Source organism: Tasmannia lanceolata, unplaced genomic scaffold (assembly GCF_043159265.1).
Source record: "Tasmannia lanceolata isolate RefF3 unplaced genomic scaffold, GAP_Taslan_0.1 ptg000019l, whole genome shotgun sequence".
NCBI lineage: Eukaryota > Viridiplantae > Streptophyta > Magnoliopsida > Canellales > Winteraceae > Tasmannia > Tasmannia lanceolata.
The window spans coordinates 4,534,187-4,555,098 of NW_027518696.1; the positions used below are offsets into that span (position 1 = coordinate 4,534,187).

General features: G+C 38.8%; 2 protein-coding genes across 2 annotated transcripts; both read left to right on the top strand.

Moving 5' to 3' along the window:
- The first annotated feature begins 381 nt into the window (after positions 1-381).
- On the top strand, positions 382-4,408 carry LOC143853252 (putative receptor-like protein kinase At3g47110). Its single transcript, XM_077362979.1, has 2 exons — positions 382-3,174; positions 3,786-4,408. The coding sequence occupies exons 1-2, from the start codon at positions 477-479 to the stop codon at positions 4,208-4,210; spliced, it is 3,123 nt and encodes a 1,040-aa protein (XP_077219094.1). The 5' UTR covers positions 382-476; the 3' UTR covers positions 4,211-4,408.
- An 11,533-nt stretch (positions 4,409-15,941) lies between these two features.
- On the top strand, positions 15,942-19,967 carry LOC143853020 (putative receptor-like protein kinase At3g47110). Its single transcript, XM_077362717.1, has 2 exons — positions 15,942-18,700; positions 19,317-19,967. The coding sequence occupies exons 1-2, from the start codon at positions 15,994-15,996 to the stop codon at positions 19,742-19,744; spliced, it is 3,135 nt and encodes a 1,044-aa protein (XP_077218832.1). The 5' UTR covers positions 15,942-15,993; the 3' UTR covers positions 19,745-19,967.
- The last annotated feature ends 945 nt before the right edge of the window (positions 19,968-20,912 follow it).

Sequence of the window (20,912 nt, forward strand, 5' to 3'; positions counted from 1 at the left end):
ACCTTGACAAGATAGAATTCTGATGTTCACTTGCTTTCCAGGGAAAATAGAATTACACATGTGGAATTTCTGCAATAAGTCAAAAAATGACATGGAAAAGCCCATTTTCCCCCCTTTTAGGGATTTCATTTCCGACAAAAAATACACGGATTTCGTTTCCCCGGAAAACTAGTGCAAAAAAAAGGGCAAGCAGTTTCTCTGGCTTTTCCTGCACAAGTGAACAGTCCAGAAACAGTCCAGGGAAACCTTTCCTGCAGAGATTCCCTGGATTTCTTTTCCTAATGCCACGTCAGATTCCTGGGAAACATTTTCTTTTCCTTTCCCGGAAAACAAGTGAATAGAAAGTGATATTTCCACAGTCCCTGCCTATGTAAGCAAGGTTGCAAGAGTCCGAGAATTTTCTACTACTTAATTTCATCGACAACAGTAATACGTAGTTCTGCTTTTCCAACGTTCATGGAATTGAGCTTCCACATATGACGAACTTAAAGCTACTCTGGTCATTTCTTCTCATTCCCTCCATTATCTTCTTCATCAACATATTACAATCTCAATCATCTTCCATCTCCACCCCCCAATCAGGAAATGAAACCGATAGACTCGCCTTGCTCGCCTTCAAGCAGACCATCACCGATGATCCCCACGGTTTCTTGAGCTCATGGAATGATTCTCTCCATTTCTGCAACTGGAATGGAGTTACTTGCACCCATCGCCACCATCAAAGGGTCACAGTCTTGGACCTAAATTCCCAGAGCTTGGTGGGTTCCTTGTCTCCTCACCTGACAAACCTCACCTTCCTCAGATTTATGAACTTTACAAACAACAACTTTCATGGGGAAATCCCAGCAGAAATCGGTCATTTGTCCAGACTGCGGTGGATCAATCTTTCTGAAAACTCGTTTAGTGGGAAAATTCCTTCCGAATTTAACCGCTGCTCGAATCTCAGAGCCATTGATTTGAATACTAATGAGCTCTCCGGAAAAATTCCCATCGAGCTCGGCTCTTTGTTTAAGCTAGCTAAACTGCGTCTTTACAAGAACAATCTCACAGAAAGCATCCCACCATCACTCGGGAACCTTTCGTCTCTCGAAGTTCTTTCTCTGGCGAGGAATGAATTGGAAGGAAGCATTCCAGCTGAACTAGGCCGAATATCAAATCTGGGTTTTCTTCAAATCTCCATAAATAAACTGTCTGGTACGATTCCACCCCCAATATACAATCTCTCTTCTCTTTATCTGTTTTCTGTGACGGCCAACCAACTTCATGGAAGCCTTCCACAAAACATGGGCTTCACTCTTCCTAATCTGGAACTTCTTTTTATGGCGAAGAACCAATTTACAGGACCTATTCCAATCTCATTATCCAATGCTTCAAGACTGGAAGAAATTTGGTTCACACATAATGGTTTGAGTGGACCAGTACCCATGAATCTAGGAAGGTTACAGGGTCTTTCTATACTAAGTCTGGGTGGTAATGAGCTTGGCGAATCCGATGACTTGAGTTTTATCAGCACTTTGAGCAACTGTAGTGAGCTGAAAACATTGACCGTGCAAGTCAATCGTTTTGGAGGCCTACTTCCAGCATCCATAGCGAATCTCTCAATGCAGCTGGATCGGTTAGCAGTCGGAGAAAACAGAATATCTGGAACCATTCCTGCAGGTATTGAGAACCTTGTCAACTTAACCCTTCTGAGTATGAATCAAAATTTATTAACAGGTACTATTCCTGTTGGTATTGGGAAGCTTCAGCAGCTGAATTATCTTGATCTGTCACAAAACAAATTATCAGGAGAAATTCCATGGTCAATCGGAAACATCACCATGCAATTTAATACGCTCTATTTAGAAGGGAATGAGCTATCGGGAGGCATACCATGGACTCTTGGAAATTGTTTGAAATTGGTGGATTTGAACCTCGGTCGAAATAATCTTAACGGTACAATTCCGAAACAAGTTATCGGTCTTTCCTCCCTATCGATTTTACTCGATGTTGCTCAGAATTTATTGACGGGCCCCTTACCATTGGAAGTGGGTAACTTGAAGAATCTTCAGCAACTTTACGTTTCGGGAAACAAATTGTCAGGTGAAATTCCCAACACAATAGGCGATTGCCAAAGCTTAGAATACCTTCACATGAGAAACAACTTCTTCGATGGAACAATTCCTTCATCTTTAAGTAATTTAAAAGGTATTCAAGACTTGGATCTTTCATGCAATAATTTGTCAGGGCGGATTCCAAAATATCTAGAGACCTTTCAATTTCTTGAGAATCTAAATCTATCTTTCAATGGTTTGGAGGGTGAAGTACCGCAACAGGGGGCCTTTCGAAATGTGAGTGCAATATCGATCCAGGGAAACAAAATGCTATGTGGGGGAGTAAAAATATTGCACTTGCCCTCTTGCCCCACAATAACCTCTAAGAAACAGGGAAGGTCTTTTACAGACAGAGTAATAATCACAATCACAAGTTCAGTGTTGTTTTTACTGCTGCTATTGTGCTTTATGGCCACACTTTATAAAATAAAGAAGTCGAGACATATTTCTTCTGCATTTTCCTCCGAGGAGGTGTATCCACTGGTTTCTTACACGGAGCTTCTTAAAGCAACTGATGGTTTCTCTTCAGCCAATTTGATTGGTGCAGGGAGTTATGGCTCTGTCTATAAAGGAATTATGGGTATCCATCGAACTGTTGTTGCAGTGAAGGTACTCAACCTTGAACAACACGGAGCTCGTAGAAGTTTCATTGCTGAATGTGAAGCTTTGAGAAACACCCGGCATAGGAATCTTGTAAAAGTTTTAACATCTTGCTCGAGTGTAGATTATAGTGGAAATGATTTCAAAGCTATAGTGTTTGAGTTCATGCCTAATGGAAGTCTAGAGAAATGGTTGTGTCCAAAAGAAGATGGGCAACATAATCTGATGAATTTGAGGTTTATTCAAAGACTAGACATAGCCATTGATGTGGCTTCTGCATTGGATTATCTTCACCACCAATGCGGAACACCAATTGTTCATTGTGATCTTAAGCCAAGCAATATTCTTCTTGATGATGATATGGTTGCTCATGTGGGTGATTTCGGATTATCAAGGTTCCTTTCAGAAATGGCCAATAAATTCTCTCGAAATCAAATTAGCTCAATTGGGTTGAAAGGATCTATTGGGTATATTGCCCCAGGTAACATCTTCATTAATGGTCTATGTTTATTAAATTTTTAGATTTGTGCTTGAAACTTCTAATGGTTTTAGATAGAGTAAGGACCTAGGATGAAGCTTAAATTTACCCAAAGTTGCAATCAGATTAATCAGCCGATAAATTTTTAAACATTTCTTACCACTACAATTCAAGAGAGAGAGAGAGAGAGACCGATTGAGAGATAAGAAGCTAAAGTTATCGAAGGATTTATGGAGATGCTATGACTAAATATTTTTTATATTCAGTTTTATTTTTGTTTACCTTTCTTAAATTGTATTTAGCCATCATGGAACCCCGGCCATCCCTTCATTGACTGGCTATCTATATCACATTTTGCTGTCGTCATCCTGTACTTCTTGGTCCCGTAGTTCATGTTTGCTTTAGGCCATACCTTGTTCTCTCAATGTTTTTCCATCCTTGCACAACTTTTGTGCTTCCAAGGTTTCTAAATTTGAAGAACAATCCAACTTTCCCTTGCTGTTTCATTGAGAATAGTTTTCTCCATGTTGTCTCAAAAATCAAATCTCCAACTTTCTTTTAGTCTTTAGTTGATTTCTTGATGATTATAATTAGAAGGGATTTGTGAACCGCAGAATACGGAGGAGGTGGCCAAACTTCTACAATTGGGGATGTGTATAGTTATGGGATCTTTCTATTGGAGATGTTTACAGGAAAGAGACCTACTGATGACATGTTTAAGGATGGTCTGAATCTTCGTAAGTTCACTAAGATGGCTTTGCCTGCAGGAGTGATGGAGATTGTTGACCCACTATTACTTTTGGAGGATGAAGATGCAAAAGATGACGATGAGCAACCCACAAAAACCAAGAATGGCTTTGACAAGAGACTTAGAATGCAGGAGTGCTTGGTGTCAGTACTTAGAATCGGAGTTGTGTGTTCTGCAGAATCGCCAAGAGAGAGAATGAATATGACCGATGTTGCATCAGAAATGAATGTAATTAGAGAGATCTTTCTGGGAGTAGGGTTCCATGGTGAGAGACTACATAAAGTACATTGATATCACTGTTAGTACTCAGTGCAAGGAAAGTGATAAAAGTCTCTTTATGTTGGAGCTTTCACCTATGAGTATGCTTGTTATTTGCTAGTATCCTGAAAATTTTTGGCGTTCTCGTCCCTTAATTGGTATGTAATTGCCTCCTGTGAGATGCAGGTGTTAATTTTTGCTATATACATATAAATGGAAATTATGTCAGCATTTCTATTTTTTAATAATGGGGCTCAACTTTATTTAACACTTTTGTTTAGCTGTTGATAGTTTTCTAGGACCATAAGTGCAATAGGATCCATGAATGCTGAGATCACGTGGAGATGTCACCTGTGTCTGAAGCAGAAGAATTCTTGATTCTTCAATCTAACCGTACTAATGGATCTTTTAACGTGGATTGGATGGCCCAAGAATTGTTTCAGTAGGCCAAAAAATAATACTTTGTGAGATCAATCATTTCTGAGAATTCTTGTTTTCATATTTCTAGAACCCAAAATTAAAACTCTGTAAGATCCTTACTCATTCGAGAATTCTAGCAACAAGAGTGTGCTAATCATCTTTCCCCAAATTTAGTTACAGTACCAAAAAAAAGGAACCCAATTTCGCCATTCAACGGAGAGGAGAGGACAATAAGAGATCAACGTTATAATGTAGAGAATCCCCTTATTATTCATAAAACACCATTTTTTCCATCAAGATTAATACATCAACCATCATGGATACAATCTGTACTCACAAGCTGCAGGAAACTGGATTCAAGATCAACAGGAAGGAATACTCTGCTGCTGCAAGGCACTATGGCCGCACAGAAATTTTCTCCTGACTGAATAACATTTCGGGGATTCAATAGAGATTGACATTATTGGAAAAAATGAAAAGCTATCAAAGGAAAACTAGTGAAACCAGGCGGTGGGGACTGGTAGCAGAACGAATGGAGTCATATTAAATAGTGCAGGTATATCTGCTACATTGCCAAGCCTTAAATAGGTTGGAGGCTGATTGAAGCTGACAAAGGTTGGGAGGCAGTAAGAAAAACAAAATTCAAAATCCAAGAAAATGTTGAGCTAGCTCATCTCTTTATAGTTTTGGGCAGCTTTTGAATACCAACTTTTGTAGGCTCTTATGGAATATTAGTGGGGCTAGTTGGGAGAGATGGGAGTCTGGAGAGACTTGAGAGGATGGGACTAGGGGGAGCATGAAAAGCCTCTACAAAAAAAGGGGAAAAAAACAATTTGAGGTGATGTATTATTTTTCAGTGTTTTGTAGTGATTTCTCTCTCATGCTCTCTTCACTTGACCCTGATCAATTTTCTCCCCACCCTAAGCTCATCTTTTACAGTTTGACGCACGAATATTCTATGGACTATTTTTTCATGGTAACCAAACATGCCCTTTATGTTGATCCACAAAGAGAGAAGAAATCCTGAATAATCTCATATGCTATAAGATCCATATACGAAGTTTGTACAGAATTGCAATATGATTGCATTGCCATGACTAAAGAAAATCCCATCACCTAACAATGGACTTCAAAGTTAGAATGATGCACACATCTCCATCACATATTCAAACCTTTAATCTAAAAAGTAGATAGAATTCAACTCCTTCAAAATCTTCTCACCTTTCTCCACTCATGCAAAGCGCATGACTGCTACTGTCATTAAGGTAGCAGCCCTGAAGAAAATTTCATTCACATTTTCATATACTTTTCTGATGTCATCATCCTCATTCAAGCTCAATCTTCTTGAATTCTTACTGATATAGACAATGGTGTCTCTCAGTCTATTAATGGCCTAGAGAGCACCCTCCGACATTAAATTTTTTGAGCATTTGTAAGAGGGGTTTTCCATCAGTAGCCTTTATTTTAGGAGCTTTCCTTTCAAAATCATTGTCCAGTTTCTGATAACCCCGAAAAGCTTGTGTTGCAATGCCCAAATTGGCACTTTGAACATGATTTTCTACACCAACCAATTAGGGCGGGAGCTTGTATCCTAAAAAGTACACAAGTTCCTCTGCAACCAAATGTCCCATACAACCAGAAGGGGTAAGATCCCAAAGGGTTGTCCCCATGGAAATCCTTGTATTACGGGCAATTCTTACCCTACGACACGCACCTCTAATCTGTTTCTCTTTTATTTTAGCCTAACATTGCTCTGAGATGTCTCCTATCATGTCTCAAGCCTATGAATTCTTGATTCTTGTAACTGAACTACTGAAACTTTCAACTTGGTACTGATATATTGTACAACCAGTTCCATTAAACTTTCTAACAAGTAGCAAAATTTCCAATAAAATTTCAAATAATTCAAAGTAAAATGAGCATAAAACAAATTTTACTGTCATTTTTAAGTGTAAAAATGGGTGTGAATTTTGTTTTGACATATTTTACATTTCAAGAAACATAGCCTTTAAGGATAAACCAAAACAGGTTGAAAAGTTTACCTTGATAATCTTTTATCCCACCAATTATTTTATGGTGAATTTTCTGGAAGTGACCGATACTGTTAAAAAGAAATGCTAGTACGACAGACCAAACACACTGAACATAGGGAGTGGACCCTCTCATGACTAAGATCCAATAGCTTTAATGGAGCATCAGGATTTTTTCCTGGCTCTGTTTTTTCGACGTAAAATGAGTGTAAAACAAATTTTATGCCCATTTTTACACTTTAAAATGGGAGTAAATTATTTGTTACTTGCGTCGAATGAAAAGGAGCCTCAATTAATTTCAAATGTTTCAATGTGCATGGTAAAGTATGGCGTAAAAGAGGATATTTTGTTTCCAATATTCCATTAAGCTATAAATTTTCTTTTTGGCACAGTTGGTAGATGAGTATGCTAATATCTGTAATTTTGCAAATCAACCACAATAAATGTACAGCCCCAACCCCCAACTGATAATTCCACTGTCCCTTTGATTTTGTTATATAATGATGTTGAAATCTATCAAAATATCTAACAAGAGCCTTGTCCCTCAACACTTACAAGTCCATGGTACAGGTCGCCTGGGTCAGTGCGACGATTAAAACTATCCATCTCATTGTGAAAGTTAGATTTTTTCCACTTGTATGGTGCCATGTTGAGCAGTCAATTCTTGTCAATTGGATCGAAAGGGGTTCTCTTTGCCATTCTCTCAAGAAATTCTCATGGTTCTAAACTTGGCAAGTCACCTATGAATTCATCTGAATCAATTCAAGTGGATCGTACAATTAGGTGATGGGTAATGTTCTAGTATAGATATGATAGGATAGGACTAATGTCTGAACTCGAAAATTGGTTGAGTTGACTTGATCTAACAAAAAACAAAGCTAGAGTCCCGTCCATCTTATTGTCCACCATAGCATTCTTCCTCTTGCATGTTTTCATGCTTAACTCATTGAATCAAGCTAGGTAATTAGTCGATGGGTAATGATTCTTAAATTGAACTGAGTCCACTCAACTTGGTTTTGTTGAATTACTCGATGGGTAGTTTCTCATGGGATTCAATGCTAATATATAGAATTTAGTTATTTCAATATAAAATTATTTAACAAAGTCTTGAATTTGTAGGCCAAATTGACTCAAATTGGCTCACTTTATTTAACAAAGTCTTGAATTTGTAGGCCGTGTCTTCCCCCATTGGCTGCACCTCACGAAGTGCATTTGACATTTGTTGACTTTTACACTTTAGAGTGATGTGCAGCCAATGGGGGAGCCCTTTCATCTCATTATTGCAAGGGCTCCCTTCAGTCTAGCATTCCTCATTTTTATTTTCTTCTTTTCAAAGGGATCATTCCCCATTGACCAATTATCTTCTTATTTTGTCTGTGTTTTTTAACTTTTAAGTTCTTTCATAAAGAACAGGTCAGGCAAATCAACATCAAGAAAAGAGCTGGGAATGCAATCAAGAACTCCCTGGAACTTGAGCTTCCAAATAGGAAGAACCCAAAGCCACTTTGGTCATTTCTTCCCCTTCTCACCCTTATCTTCTCCATCAACATATTACAATCTGAATCATCTTCCTTCACCACCACCCAATTAGGAAACGAAAGAGATTGTCTGGCCTTGCTAGCCATCAAAAGGATGATCCCCAGTGATCCCCACAATTTCTTGAGCTCATGGAATGATTCTCTCCATTTCTGCAACTGGAATGGAGTTACTTGCAGTCTTCGCCACCATAAAAGGGTCAGTCTTGGAATTAAATTCACAGAGCTTGGTGGGTTCTCTGTCTCTTCCCGTGACAAATCTCACCTTCCTTAGAAATATGATCCTTTCAAACAACAACTTCCATGGCGAAATCCCAGTAGAAATCAGTCATTTGTCCAGACTGAGGTATCTCAATCTTTCTGAAAATTTGTTTAGTGGGAAAATCCCTCCCAATTTGAACCGCTGCTCAGAGAACAAAGTCATTCATTTGGGTATCAATGAGCTCGCGGGCAAAATTCCCATCGAGTTCGGGTCTATGTCGAAGCTAATTAAACTGTATCTTTCTCATAACAATCTCACAGGAAGCATCCCTCCATCACTCGGGAACCTTTCATCTCTCGTTGCTCTTTCTCTAGCAATAAATGAATTGGAAGGAAACATTCCATCTGAACTAGGCCAAATTTCTAATCTGGGTTTTCTTCAAATCTCTCAAAATAACTTTTCTGGTACAATTCCTCCCTCCTTCCGGGTCCGGCATCCATATCCACTTGTTCTCCTCATTTCTCAAAATATAGAATGATGACAGAATTTGCATAAGTGATACAAACTGCTCAATCTCGGTATCCTTCAAATGTCTTCTGAGTTGTATATCCCAAAAAACAGTCTTTCCTGTTGCCTCTGACCACCGATACAAATCCGGGTACTGCTCAAAAATAGGAATGTTACCCAGCCATAAGTCCACCCAAAGCGACAAAGCCATTTACCTAATAGTGATGTGTTCGTGAGACGGATATTTCGAATGCCAAGCCCACCTCGCCTTTTAGATTTGCATACTTTACCCCACTTCAGTAAATGTTTTAATCTTTCACCCCTCTCCTTACCTTCCCATAGGAGATCCCTCTGTAATTTCTCAATTCTATTTGCCACCTTTGCTACACATCTCCTTTCTACTAACTGGTATGTATAAAAGATTACAACAAATAAGATTGGATTCCCTTATTAGAAGATGGGAAAAGTAAAACAAAAAGATACACAAGCTAATTATATACAAGCTAGAGATAAGGATAACTACAGACAGGAATATCTACAATATTTGAGATCTAGAGAAGTTGGCGGGCACACGGTTACACGAAATTAATCAAAATCTCTAACAAGAGCCATGTCCCTTACCATATTTAGGTGGGCATATGCCGGTGTGATGATGAAAACCTTCCATCTTATTGTGACCGTTTGATTCTTCTACTTGAATGGTTCAATGTTGAACAGACAATTCACTCATATGTGATAACTTCATTTGTAAATGTTCAAACTAGAAGTAGACTGCTTTTGCAAATAAAGCAAAGTAGGAGACTGTTTGTGCAAATACTCCTATATTTTATTTTATGTGTTCTAACTTCTTCCATGAAGAACAGTTCAGGCAAATTCACATCAAGATAAATAAAAAAATACGAGAGAGTAGTGCAATGCAGCTAGAGCTTCAGCAGAGCAACAGAAACTCCCGGAACTTGAGCCTCCATATATGTGAGCAATGATAGATACATGGGAGCCCTTGCATAAAGAGCCCAAAAAGGGCTCTGGATTGGATCCACGTCATTTTCAGTTACAATTTAAAATTGGTTGAAAAAGTAAAATCAGTTACATTTGATGACGTGGATCCAATCCACAGCCCTTTTTTGGCTCTTTATGCAAGGGCTCCCTTGTATCTATCATTGCTCTCTAACTCTCTCTCTCTCTCTCTCTCTCTCTCTCTCTCTATATATATATATATATATATATATATATATATAGAGAGAGAGAGAGAGAGAGAGAGAGTTTTTGTGCTCGAGCGCAGCTAGGCTTAGCTGCGTTCGAGCACAGAAACAGAGGTGGGGTGGGTGATCCTAACCATTCATTTGGAAGGCCCCATCATGGAGGGGGGGGGGGCTACAAACAGAAAATCAGCTCCATTGGATCACTAATGGGTGTCCATTTGTGGGGCCAAAAATGGACAGATACTGTTTGTCCACAAATCTGTTCGTTTTTTGCCGCACAAATGGACACCCTAAGGTGATCCAATGGAGCTAATTTTTGGTGGACACCCTACCCATGAAAGGGCCCATCAAATGAATGCTTTGGATCCCACGCAAAATGTGGCCCCACCCTGTTTCTGTGCTCGAGCGCAGCTAAGCTTAGCTGCGCTCGAGCGCAGGAACTCTCTCTCTCTCTCTCTCTCTCTCTCTCTCTCTCTCTCTCTCTCTCTCTCTCTCTCTCTCTGTGTGTGTGTGTGTGTGTGTGTGTGTGTGTGTGTGTGTGTGTGTGCGTGTGTGAAGAACCTAAACACACACACACACACACACACTAGTAAAACACCCCGTGCAATGCACGGGACGGAGAGAAAAAAAAAGATACAAGTTGAATTTGTAAGAGGTAAGGAGCATCCCAACTACCATTATACTACTATGCACATTTCTTCATGAGAATGTCAAAAAAAAATCCAATAGAAACTATTAGTTTTCCGATAATATCCTCCATTACAGAACATCCAAAAGATTAGAAAACCCGAATTATAGAAATAGACACCAAAAAGCAGCATACCAATTGCTTGAAAATATAAAACCAAAATAAAATTCCATGTAAACAATGCAGACAATCAAGCTCATTTCCACAGTTTACAAAGAAAGGCCAATAAGGGGAGTTGAATTTTCAAAGCAAATCCAATTGACTGCTTCCAATATCATGTTCAATGCATATCCAATTTTCATTTGTGAAATGTGGATTGAGAGAAAAAGATACAGGTAAATGAGAAGTAAAGAAAAATAAACAGAAGACATTTGCAAGAATTCCATCTTTAGGAGTGAACTGAACTATCCCAAGGACAAAATCCCTAATAATTGAGTCTTCCTTCAGTCTCCTGTGGCGGGAATTAGACTGGAACATGTAAACAATAACTCAAAGGAAGTCATTTATGATTCAAATTGCTCATGTAACAGAATTTACATATTGATTAGTGAAAATTGTGTTAGATTTACGTATGGCTTCAAACAAAGTTTCAAAAGCCCAAAAACACAAAACAGAGAAGGATACAATGGTGGATATTAAGCGTATTAAAACCTAAATTGAATAGCAATGTACGTATAATAAATTCCAGGTTCATTTATCATCCCCACAATGAAATCATGTTCACTCTTAGTAACGGTACAATTGAAATAAAATTTACATAACTATAAGATAAGATTATCTTCTTCTCTAACTTGGAGTGCCAATGAGAAGTGCCTGCAGTTACTGATAGTGGGTAATTCCTTAATAGTCTATAGAAACCTGAAAGTCCCACGATTATTGCCAGTGGTACTCACCTGTAAGAGGCGATCCAAAGAAATGGAAAAGGAATGTCATAAAATTTAGTACCTATGAACCGCAAGTATTTGAGAAATAAGATCAACTAAAAAAATTTATTACCTCTACTATGGTAACATGGAAGCTCTCTTCATTGTTTGAAATTGGTATTAATGCATCATTCTCATTGCAAAACATAGAGATAAAGAATTGTACACAAAACTTTAGCTATTGCAAATTAATTGAATCTGAAACTGATTATTGGAACAAAAAATACATTAAGATGGCAAATTTCGAATTTCCTAAAAATGAAAATAAAAGACCCAAGATCAGGATCCACACTGCATGCTGAGGGAAAAAAAAGATCCAATGTTTAGAAACAGAAATTGTTGCAAAAGAAAATAAAGAAATTTAAACATGAGATGCATAAAGGACATGCACACGAAATAAAGAATCACACTCCCATTCCAAGTATGATCAAACCACAGGACACTGTGTAGGAACGAGAAGAAGAAAGAGATTCGACATAGCATCTCATAGGAGGATCTTTCTTCCATGAGAAACATTGAAATCCCAAAAATAAAACAGAGATCTTAGTGTTGAGCAAGTCAAGTTCCGCTAAGAAGTAAAATGTAGGTAGTGGAATTCTATATGCAACCGTCAAATCATTTTGTCATACATATAGTGTGCACATAAATTGAACAAAAATATAACAATGAAACATATGCCAGGCAAGCTACAGGACGACATTGAAACCTAAATAACAAAGTGTGTACTGTGTACCCACAATAACATTACATATCAAATAATTTGGCAATGATGTGCAGGGGATAATTGGAAGGAACATGAAAAAAAGAACATTTAATAGCATTTTAAGGATTCCAATAGCTAATTAGAACAGTGTAAAACAAAAGAGTTCCATTACTAAAACATGGGATTGTAAACATCATTTCTAAAAAAATGCCACAGATTCCCAGTACGTGGCTTGTGGAGAAATGGAGTCCATGAGGTGATAAATGCTTCAATGAGGTGATGTTCTTACCAGGCAATTCCTCAAACACTTGGCATGCTTACTAAATAACCCCCTAAAGACCCAAAAAACAGTTCGAATGACTCTTGCATGCCTGCATAAATGGGAACAGCCATGGAGAAAGGGGGTCCATGAGGTGATAAATGCATCCATGAGGTCATCCTCTTATCAGGCAATTCCTCAAACAGTTGGCCTGCTTATTAAATATCTCCCAAAGAAGCAAAGACATGAATGAGAGAGCCTCTCTTCGAATATAATAACACAAAGAACTACAATTAAAAGAAAAGGGTTTCTAGTGTAAAAATAAATTAAGGATTTACCGTTGGGGAAAGTCTCCAATTTGAAGTCCAAAAAAAAAAAAAACACCCACTTTGGAGTCATGATACTCTTAAAATCCAAATTTTCAAAGAAAGAATTAATAAAAAAATGAAGATGATAACCTCAAAAATCTTCAGAATGGGAGAAGGAAATAAATTAAAATCTAAAGCAAGAAGGGCCTAAAGAATGGAAGGGAAAAACCCCCAACAAAACCCTTGAACATTAGAAATAATAAATGGGAAGAAATTGAAAAACAAAATAAGAAACTACCTGATGAGTGTATAGGGAGAGAAGGAGAGGGAACATCTAATTCTTCTAATTCTTCAAATGATATTAAATAACAGAATATTAGGAAGGAAATTCAGAAAATCATAGCAATGTTGTAGAAGAGTTCTGAGCAAAACAAACCTGGGGTTAAAATACAGGAAAGGGTAACTGCTTCCAACTGAAGACAACTGCTATGGATCTTGAGAGAATGCCTTGGAAGATCTCCGCCAGAAAATGATGGCGAGAGTCGAAATCATGAAGGGTTTCAAGAGAAATTTGGAGAGAGAGAGAGAGAGAGAGACGGTGGACATGGATGCGTGGAGGAGAGGGTACGAAAGTAACGAAAGAAACTGGAAACTAAGATCGAAAAAATCTTCATAGAAGAGAAGAAAAAGAAGTGAGCAGAGACATGTCGTGGGAATTTGAGGGCATTGGAGGTATTTTTCAATTAGATGTGTTGGAATTTGAGGGCATAAGCTGTCTATGGTTGTGGAGACTATTTCAATGTTGAAAAAGAAAAACACATATACAAAATTTCTTCAGATGGAACCCAAATTCAGGTTTCGGGTCGGATCGAGTTGCCCAACAGCCCAACCCGACCATATCCGATTGCCAATTCGGGTTGATTTTCCTAACCCAACCCAACCCAATTTGCGAAAAAGCTTAACCCGACCCAACTCAAATTCGTGTTCGGGTTGAACCCAACCCACGTGGGAACATCCAAGTAACAACGATGGTTTCAAATTATATATAATGCTAATGTCCTCACTTCCATATTTTATAATGGCATTACTTACCTTATTTTGATGATCACACTCCTCACTTTATTAAAATGTACGGTATGGCCCGTACCATAGGATGATCCAAACCGTCCATTAGATGGGCCACTGCCTACATAGGTTGTGCCCCAAAAATAATTTTCATAGGTTGATCCGAACCCTCCGATCTATAACGGGTTATAGGTTGATCCAAACCGTCCATGTGATGGAACACAACATCAATCGGTTGTGCCCGTAAAATCATTTCCATAGGTTGATCCTAGCCCTCCAATCGATATAGGCTGATCTTAGCCATCCAATCGATAGAGGTTTCCATAATTGTTGTTCCTCTTCAGGTGCCCGGAATCCGTCAATATTTTGCAAGTGTCCTACATGAGTAATATCAAGTAGTTCTTTTGTCATTGTCATATGTCTTTACCTCTTTTTGGTAGTTTTTTTTCATAATTGTCATAGACAGGTACCCTGGGTCGGTACTTTTTGTATGTAGATTACAATTTTACCCTCAAATAATTTCTCATAGAGATTGATGTTAGATATAAGCAAAGGAGTTAATGGTAAAAGAGTAATGCTGATGTATAAATCTCACTGAAAAAGAAAAGAAATTCCTTTTATATATATATATATATTAGTTTACCAAATGATGTAAATTTCTTTCTTTTTTTCCACACATCCAAACAATTAGGGGTGCAAGTTTGGCCCTGTGAACCCTGACCCGCCCTAAGCCCGAATAGGGTCAGGGTTGGAAAATCTGACCCTAAGGGCGGGTTTGGGTGCATTTTTTAGGCCCTGACTTACGTTCGGGTCAGGCTCAGGGTTGATACCCCGGACCAACCCAACCCTGTTTACACCTTACCCCTTACCCGCCTTGACCGACCCGACCCAATCCGGCCCCGTTTACACTTCACACCTGACCCACCGTGACCCGACCCGACATTGATTCTATTTTACACTTTACCCCTAACCCGGAAATGAATATTTTATGATCTGGGAAATGAATATTGAACACAGCTATGAGAAAAACATGATGAATCACTTTGAGGGAAAAGAGCCTGAACTTGGAAAGCCACTGCATTTGATGATAGAACAAAGACATCAAATTGAAACTCCCAAACCTGTAGTGCAAATCAGCACATAAGCTCAAACACACAACTAGATGAAGGATGCAAGATGAATAAAATAACACTAAAAGAAATGGGCATAAAATGTTCCATTGATAGTATTTAATTCAAATGGAATCATTGATAGCCACTTGTACTACTGCAGCACTACTCCTCATATTTTTTTCTTAGAGAATTATTATAGTGAGAATAAGATCATGCACCATATAACTACACCATATTATATAATATAAGATTTTGGGACGTCGTATTTGTCTGACTCTTAGGTGGGATTAAGAAGAATTGATACTTTATACGCTGTGTGGCTGTGTTGTCTAGTATTTTTCAAAAAAAAAAAATTGTATGCCCATTACTGCTTGGGGCACAACCATTAAATGGACGGTAAGAATTGATATTTTATATGCTGTGTGGTTGTGTAGTCCAGCATTTTTCAAAAAATAATTGTATGCCCATTACTGTTTGGGGCACAACCATCAAATGGATGGTTTGGATCATCCTATGGTGTGGGCTGTAGTCCCTAATTTTTCCAAAAGAGGGTATTTGCACTAGGGTCAATCAGGGCCGGCCCGGCCCAACCAGGGCCAAGCCCTGCAGGGCGGGCATTGGGTTGAGGATTCTTAGGCCCTGATCAAGGTCAGGGCCAAGAAATTAGGATCCAGGGTTGGGCTGGGGTGACCCAGCCCGACCCTGTTGCAGCCCTACAAACAATGTTCCTAAAGCTACTTTCGTCGTTTCTGCTCCTTCCCACTCTTATGTTCTGTATGTATGCCATTTCTCTCCTTTTCATTCCCCTACATGATATTTCCAACTTATCTTTGTAATCAAGGTTTGAAAAGTCATATCTTTAATGGAGCTTGTGCTTCCACATATGAAGAACCTAAAGCTACTTTGGTCGTTTCTTCTCCTTCTCTCCATCAACATATTACAATCTCAATCATCTTCCATCTCCACCCCCCAATCAGGAAATGAAACCGATAGACTCGCCTTGCTCGCCTTCAAGCAGACCATCACCGATGATCCCCACGGTTTCTTGAGCTCATGGAACGATTCTCTCCATTTCTGCAACTGGAATGGAGTTACTTGCAGCCGTCGCCACCATCAAAGGGTCACAGTCTTGGACCTAAATTCCCAGAGCTTGGTGGGTTCCTTGTCTCCTCACCTGACAAACCTCACCTTCCTCAGATTTATGAACTTTACAAACAACAACTTTCATGGGGAAATCCCAGCAGAAATCGGTCATTTGTCCAGACTGCGGTGGATCAATCTTTCTGAAAACTCGTTTAGTGGGAAAATTCCTTCCGAATTTAACCGCTGCTCGAATCTCAGAGCCATTGATTTGAATACTAATGAGCTCTCCGGAAAAATTCCCATCGAGCTCGGCTCTTTGTTTAAGCTAGCTAAACTGCGTCTTTACAAGAACAATCTCACAGAAAGCATCCCACCATCACTCGGGAACCTTTCGTCTCTCGAAGTTCTTTCTCTGGCGAGGAATGAATTGGAAGGAAGCATTCCAGCTGAACTAGGCCGAATATCAAATCTGGGTTTTCTTCAAATCTCCATAAATAAACTGTCTGGTACGATTCCACCCCCAATATACAATCTCTCTTCTCTTTATCTGTTTTCTGTGACGGCCAACCAACTTCATGGAAGCCTTCCACAAAACATGGGCTTCACTCTTCCTAATCTGGAACTTCTTTTTATGGCGAAGAACCAATTTACAGGACCTATTCCAATCTCATTATCCAATGCTTCAAGACTGGAAGAAATTTGGTTCACACATAATGGTTTGAGTGGACCAGTACCCATGAATCTAGGAAGGTTACAGGGTCTTTCTATACTAAGTCTGGGTGGTAATGAGCTTGGCGAATCCGATGACTTGAGTTTTATCAGCACTTTGAGCAACTGTAGTGAGCTGAAAACATTGACCGTGCAAGTCAATCGTTTTGGAGGCCTACTTCCAGCATCCATAGCGAATCTCTCAATGCAGCTGGATCGGTTAGCAGTCGGAGAAAACAGAATATCTGGAACCATTCCTGCAGGTATTGAGAACCTTGTCAACTTAACCCTTCTGAGTATGAATCAAAATTTATTAACAGGTACTATTCCTGTTGGTATTGGGAAGCTTCAGAAGCTGAATTATCTTGATCTGTCAGAAAACAAATTATCAGGAGAAATTCCATGGTCAATCGGAAACATCACCATGCAATTTAATACGCTCTATTTAGAAGGGAATGAGCTATCGGGAGGCATACCATGGACTCTTGGAAATTGTCTGAAATTGGTTGATTTGAACCTCGGTCGAAATAATCTTAACGGTACAATTCCAAAACAAGTTATGGGTCTTTCCTCCCTATCGATTTTACTCGATGTTGCTCAGAATTCATTGATGGGCCCCTTACCATTGGAAGTGGGTAACTTGAAGAATCTTCAGCAACTTTACGTTTCGGGAAACAAATTGTCAGGTGAAATTCCCAGCACAATAGGCGATTGCCAAAGCTTAGAATACCTTCGCATGAAAAACAACTTCTTCGATGGAGCAATTCCTTCATCTTTAAGTAATTTAAAAGGTATTCAAGAATTGGATCTTTCGTGCAATAATTTGTCAGGACAGATTCCAAAATATCTAGAGACCTTTCAATTTCTTGAAAATCTAAATCTATCTTTCAATAGTTTGGAGGGTGAAGTACCGCAACAGGGGGCCTTTCGAAATGTGAGTGCAATATCAATCCAGGGAAACAAAATGCTATGTGGGGGAGTAAAAATATTGCACTTGCCCTCTTGCCCCACAATAAACTCTAAGAAACAGGGAAGGTCTTTTACAGACAAGGTAACAATCACAGTCACAAGTTCAGTGTTGTTTTTACTGCTGCTATTGTGCTTTCTGGGCACACTTTATAAGATAAGGAAGTCGAGATATATTTCTTCTGCATTTTCCTCCGAGGAGGTGTATTCACTGGTTTCTTACACGGAGCTCCTTAAAGCAACTGATGGTTTCTCTTCAGCCAATTTGATTGGTGCAGGGAGTTATGCCTCTGTCTATAATGGAATTATGGGTATCCATCAAACTGTTGTTGCAGTGAAGGTCCTCAACCTTGAACAACACGGAGCTCATAGGAGTTTCATTGCTGAATGTGAAGCTTTGAGAAACATCCGGCATAGGAATCTTGTAAAAGTTTTAACATCTTGCTCGAGTGTAGATTATAGTGGAAATGATTTCAAAGCTATAGTCCTTGAGTTCATGCCTAACGGAAGTCTGGAGAAATGGTTGTGTCCAAAAGAAGATGGGCAACATAAGTTGATGTATTTGAGGTTCATTCAAAGACTAGACATAGCCATTGATGTGGCTTCTGCATTGGATTATCTTCATCATCAATGCGGAACACCAATTGTTCATTGTGATGTTAAACCAAGCAACATTCTTCTTGATGATGATATGGTTGCTCATGTAGGTGATTTTGGATTATCAAGGTTCCTTTCAGAAATGACCAGTAAATTCTCTCAAAATCAAACTAGCTCGATTGGGTTGAAGGGATCTATTGGGTATATTGCCCCAGGTAACATCTTCATTAATGTTCTTTGTTCATTAGATTTTTAGATTTGTGCTTGAAACTTCTAATGGTTTTAAATAGCTCAAGGACCAAGGATGAAGCTAAATTTACCCAAAGTTGCAATCAGATTTATCAGCCAATTAATTTTTATAAACATTTCTTACCACCATAATTCAAGAGAGACACGCACATAGAGGGAGAGAGAGAAGAGAGAAATTGAGAGATAAGAAGCTAAAGTTATCGAGATGCTATAACTAAATATGTTTTATATGCGGTTTTATTTTCGTTTACTTTTATTAAATTGTATTTAGCAATCATGGAACCCCAGGCATCCATTCACTGACCGGCTATCTATATCACATTTTGCTGTCATCAAACTGTACTTCTTGATCCCATAGTTCATGTTTGCTTTAGGCCATACCTTGTTCTCTCAATGTTTTTCCATCCTTGCACAACTTTTGTGCTTCCAAGGTTTCTAAAGTTGAAGAACAATCCAACTTTCCCTTGCTGTTTCATTGAGAATAGTTTTCTCCATTTTGTCTCAAAAATCAAATCTCCAACTTTCTCTTAGTCTCTGTTAATTTCTTGATGATTATAACGGTAAGGGATATGTCAACCGCAGAATACGGAGGAGGTGGCCAAGCTTCTACAATTGGGGATGTGTATAGTTATGGAATTTTTTTATTGGAGATGTTTACAGGAAAGAGACCTACTGATGACATGTTTGATGATGGTTTGGATCTTCGTAAGTTCACTAAGATGGCTTTGCCTGCACGAGTGATGGAGATTGTAGACCCACTATTGCTTTTGGAGGATGAAGATGCAAAAGATGAAGATACCACAAAAACCAAGAATGGCTTTGGCAAGAGACTTGGAATGCAGGAGTGTTTGGTGTCAGTACTTAGAATTGGAGTTGTGTGTTCTGCCGAATCACCAAGAGAGCGAATGAATATGACCGATGTTGCATCAGAAATGAATGTAATTAGGGACATCTTTCTGGGAGTTGGGTTCCATGGCGAGAAGCGACATAACGTCCAACTGTTAGGCTAAGGTTCATCTGGCCATGTGCATTGATATCATTGCTAGTACTAAGTGCAAGGAAAGTGATGGAAGTCTCTGTATGTTAAAGCTTTCTCATAGGATTACGCTTGTTATTTGCTATTATCAGGAAATTTTTGGCATTTTTGTCCCTTAAATGATATGTAGTTGCATCCTGTGAGATGCAACTGTTAATTTTTGTTATATACATATAAATGGAAATTAAATCAGCACTTACATTTTTTAATAATGGGACTCAACTTAATTAAACACTTTTTGGTTTAGCTGTTGATAGTTGTTTAGAAATTACGAGAATGGAAGGTATGTAGCAGCTTTTAACAGCTAATTATAAAAGTGTGAAATGAATAGGAATTTAAACAGAAGGGTGTGTGTGTGTGTGTGTGTGTAAGTGTGTGTGTGGAGAGAGAGAGAGAGAGAGAGAGAGAGAGAGAGAGAGAGATGCATAGATCATCCAGATACCCAGACTTCATACATACAAGGAAACTAACATCAGACCTAGATCAGCCCTTAACATACATACAAGGGAAAAGAGAACCAAAGGAAACTGACATTTACTCCCTCCTTATTCTGTTAGATACACCCTGTTCTTGACTCGATTAGGAATCTTCTCAAGTGGCCTGTTCCTGCAAAAGCTGGGACTCTTTTTTTTCTCTTTTCTGTTAGGCTAAGGAGCTTTGACCTGGGCATCTCCAGTGGCTTAAATATAAAGTAGAGACCAAGGAGAAAACCAAAAGTAGCATATCTGTCTGATAATCACATCTGACTTTATCTTCCTCGCCCACGTTAGATAAAATCATGGGATTTTCATTGAACCAGACCCTTTCCAATTGAAACTAGCCGCAAGAGATGCATGAGAGTCCGCAATGTTGTCTACTTTTCTGAGCGCATGACTCCCAGTCCAATTTGAGGGAAGATTTCCTGGATTTTATTTTGGACCATAAGTCCAATAGGATCAATGGGCACTAAGATCAATCTGAGATGTCATCTATATGTTTTAAGCAGATGAATTCTTGGTTCTTCAAACTGTTCTACTGAATCTTTTAACTCGGATTGGATGGCCAAAGAATTGCTGTAGTAGCAAAAAATTAGTACTTTGTGAGATCACCATCCATTTATGAGAATTCTTGTTTGCATATTTCTAGAACCCAAAATTAAAACT

Bases quoted from the DNA above. Each gene is read 5' to 3' on its own strand.
- LOC143853252 (XM_077362979.1), top strand. From the start codon at position 477: ATGACGAACTTAAAGCTACTCTGGTCATTTCTTCTCATTCCCTCCATT. The intron at 3,175-3,785 runs GTAACATCTTCA...TGTGAACCGCAG, and splicing joins TATTGGGTATATTGCCCCAG to AATACGGAGGAGGTGGCCAA.
- LOC143853020 (XM_077362717.1), top strand. From the start codon at position 15,994: ATGGAGCTTGTGCTTCCACATATGAAGAACCTAAAGCTACTTTGGTCG. The intron at 18,701-19,316 runs GTAACATCTTCA...TGTCAACCGCAG, and splicing joins TATTGGGTATATTGCCCCAG to AATACGGAGGAGGTGGCCAA.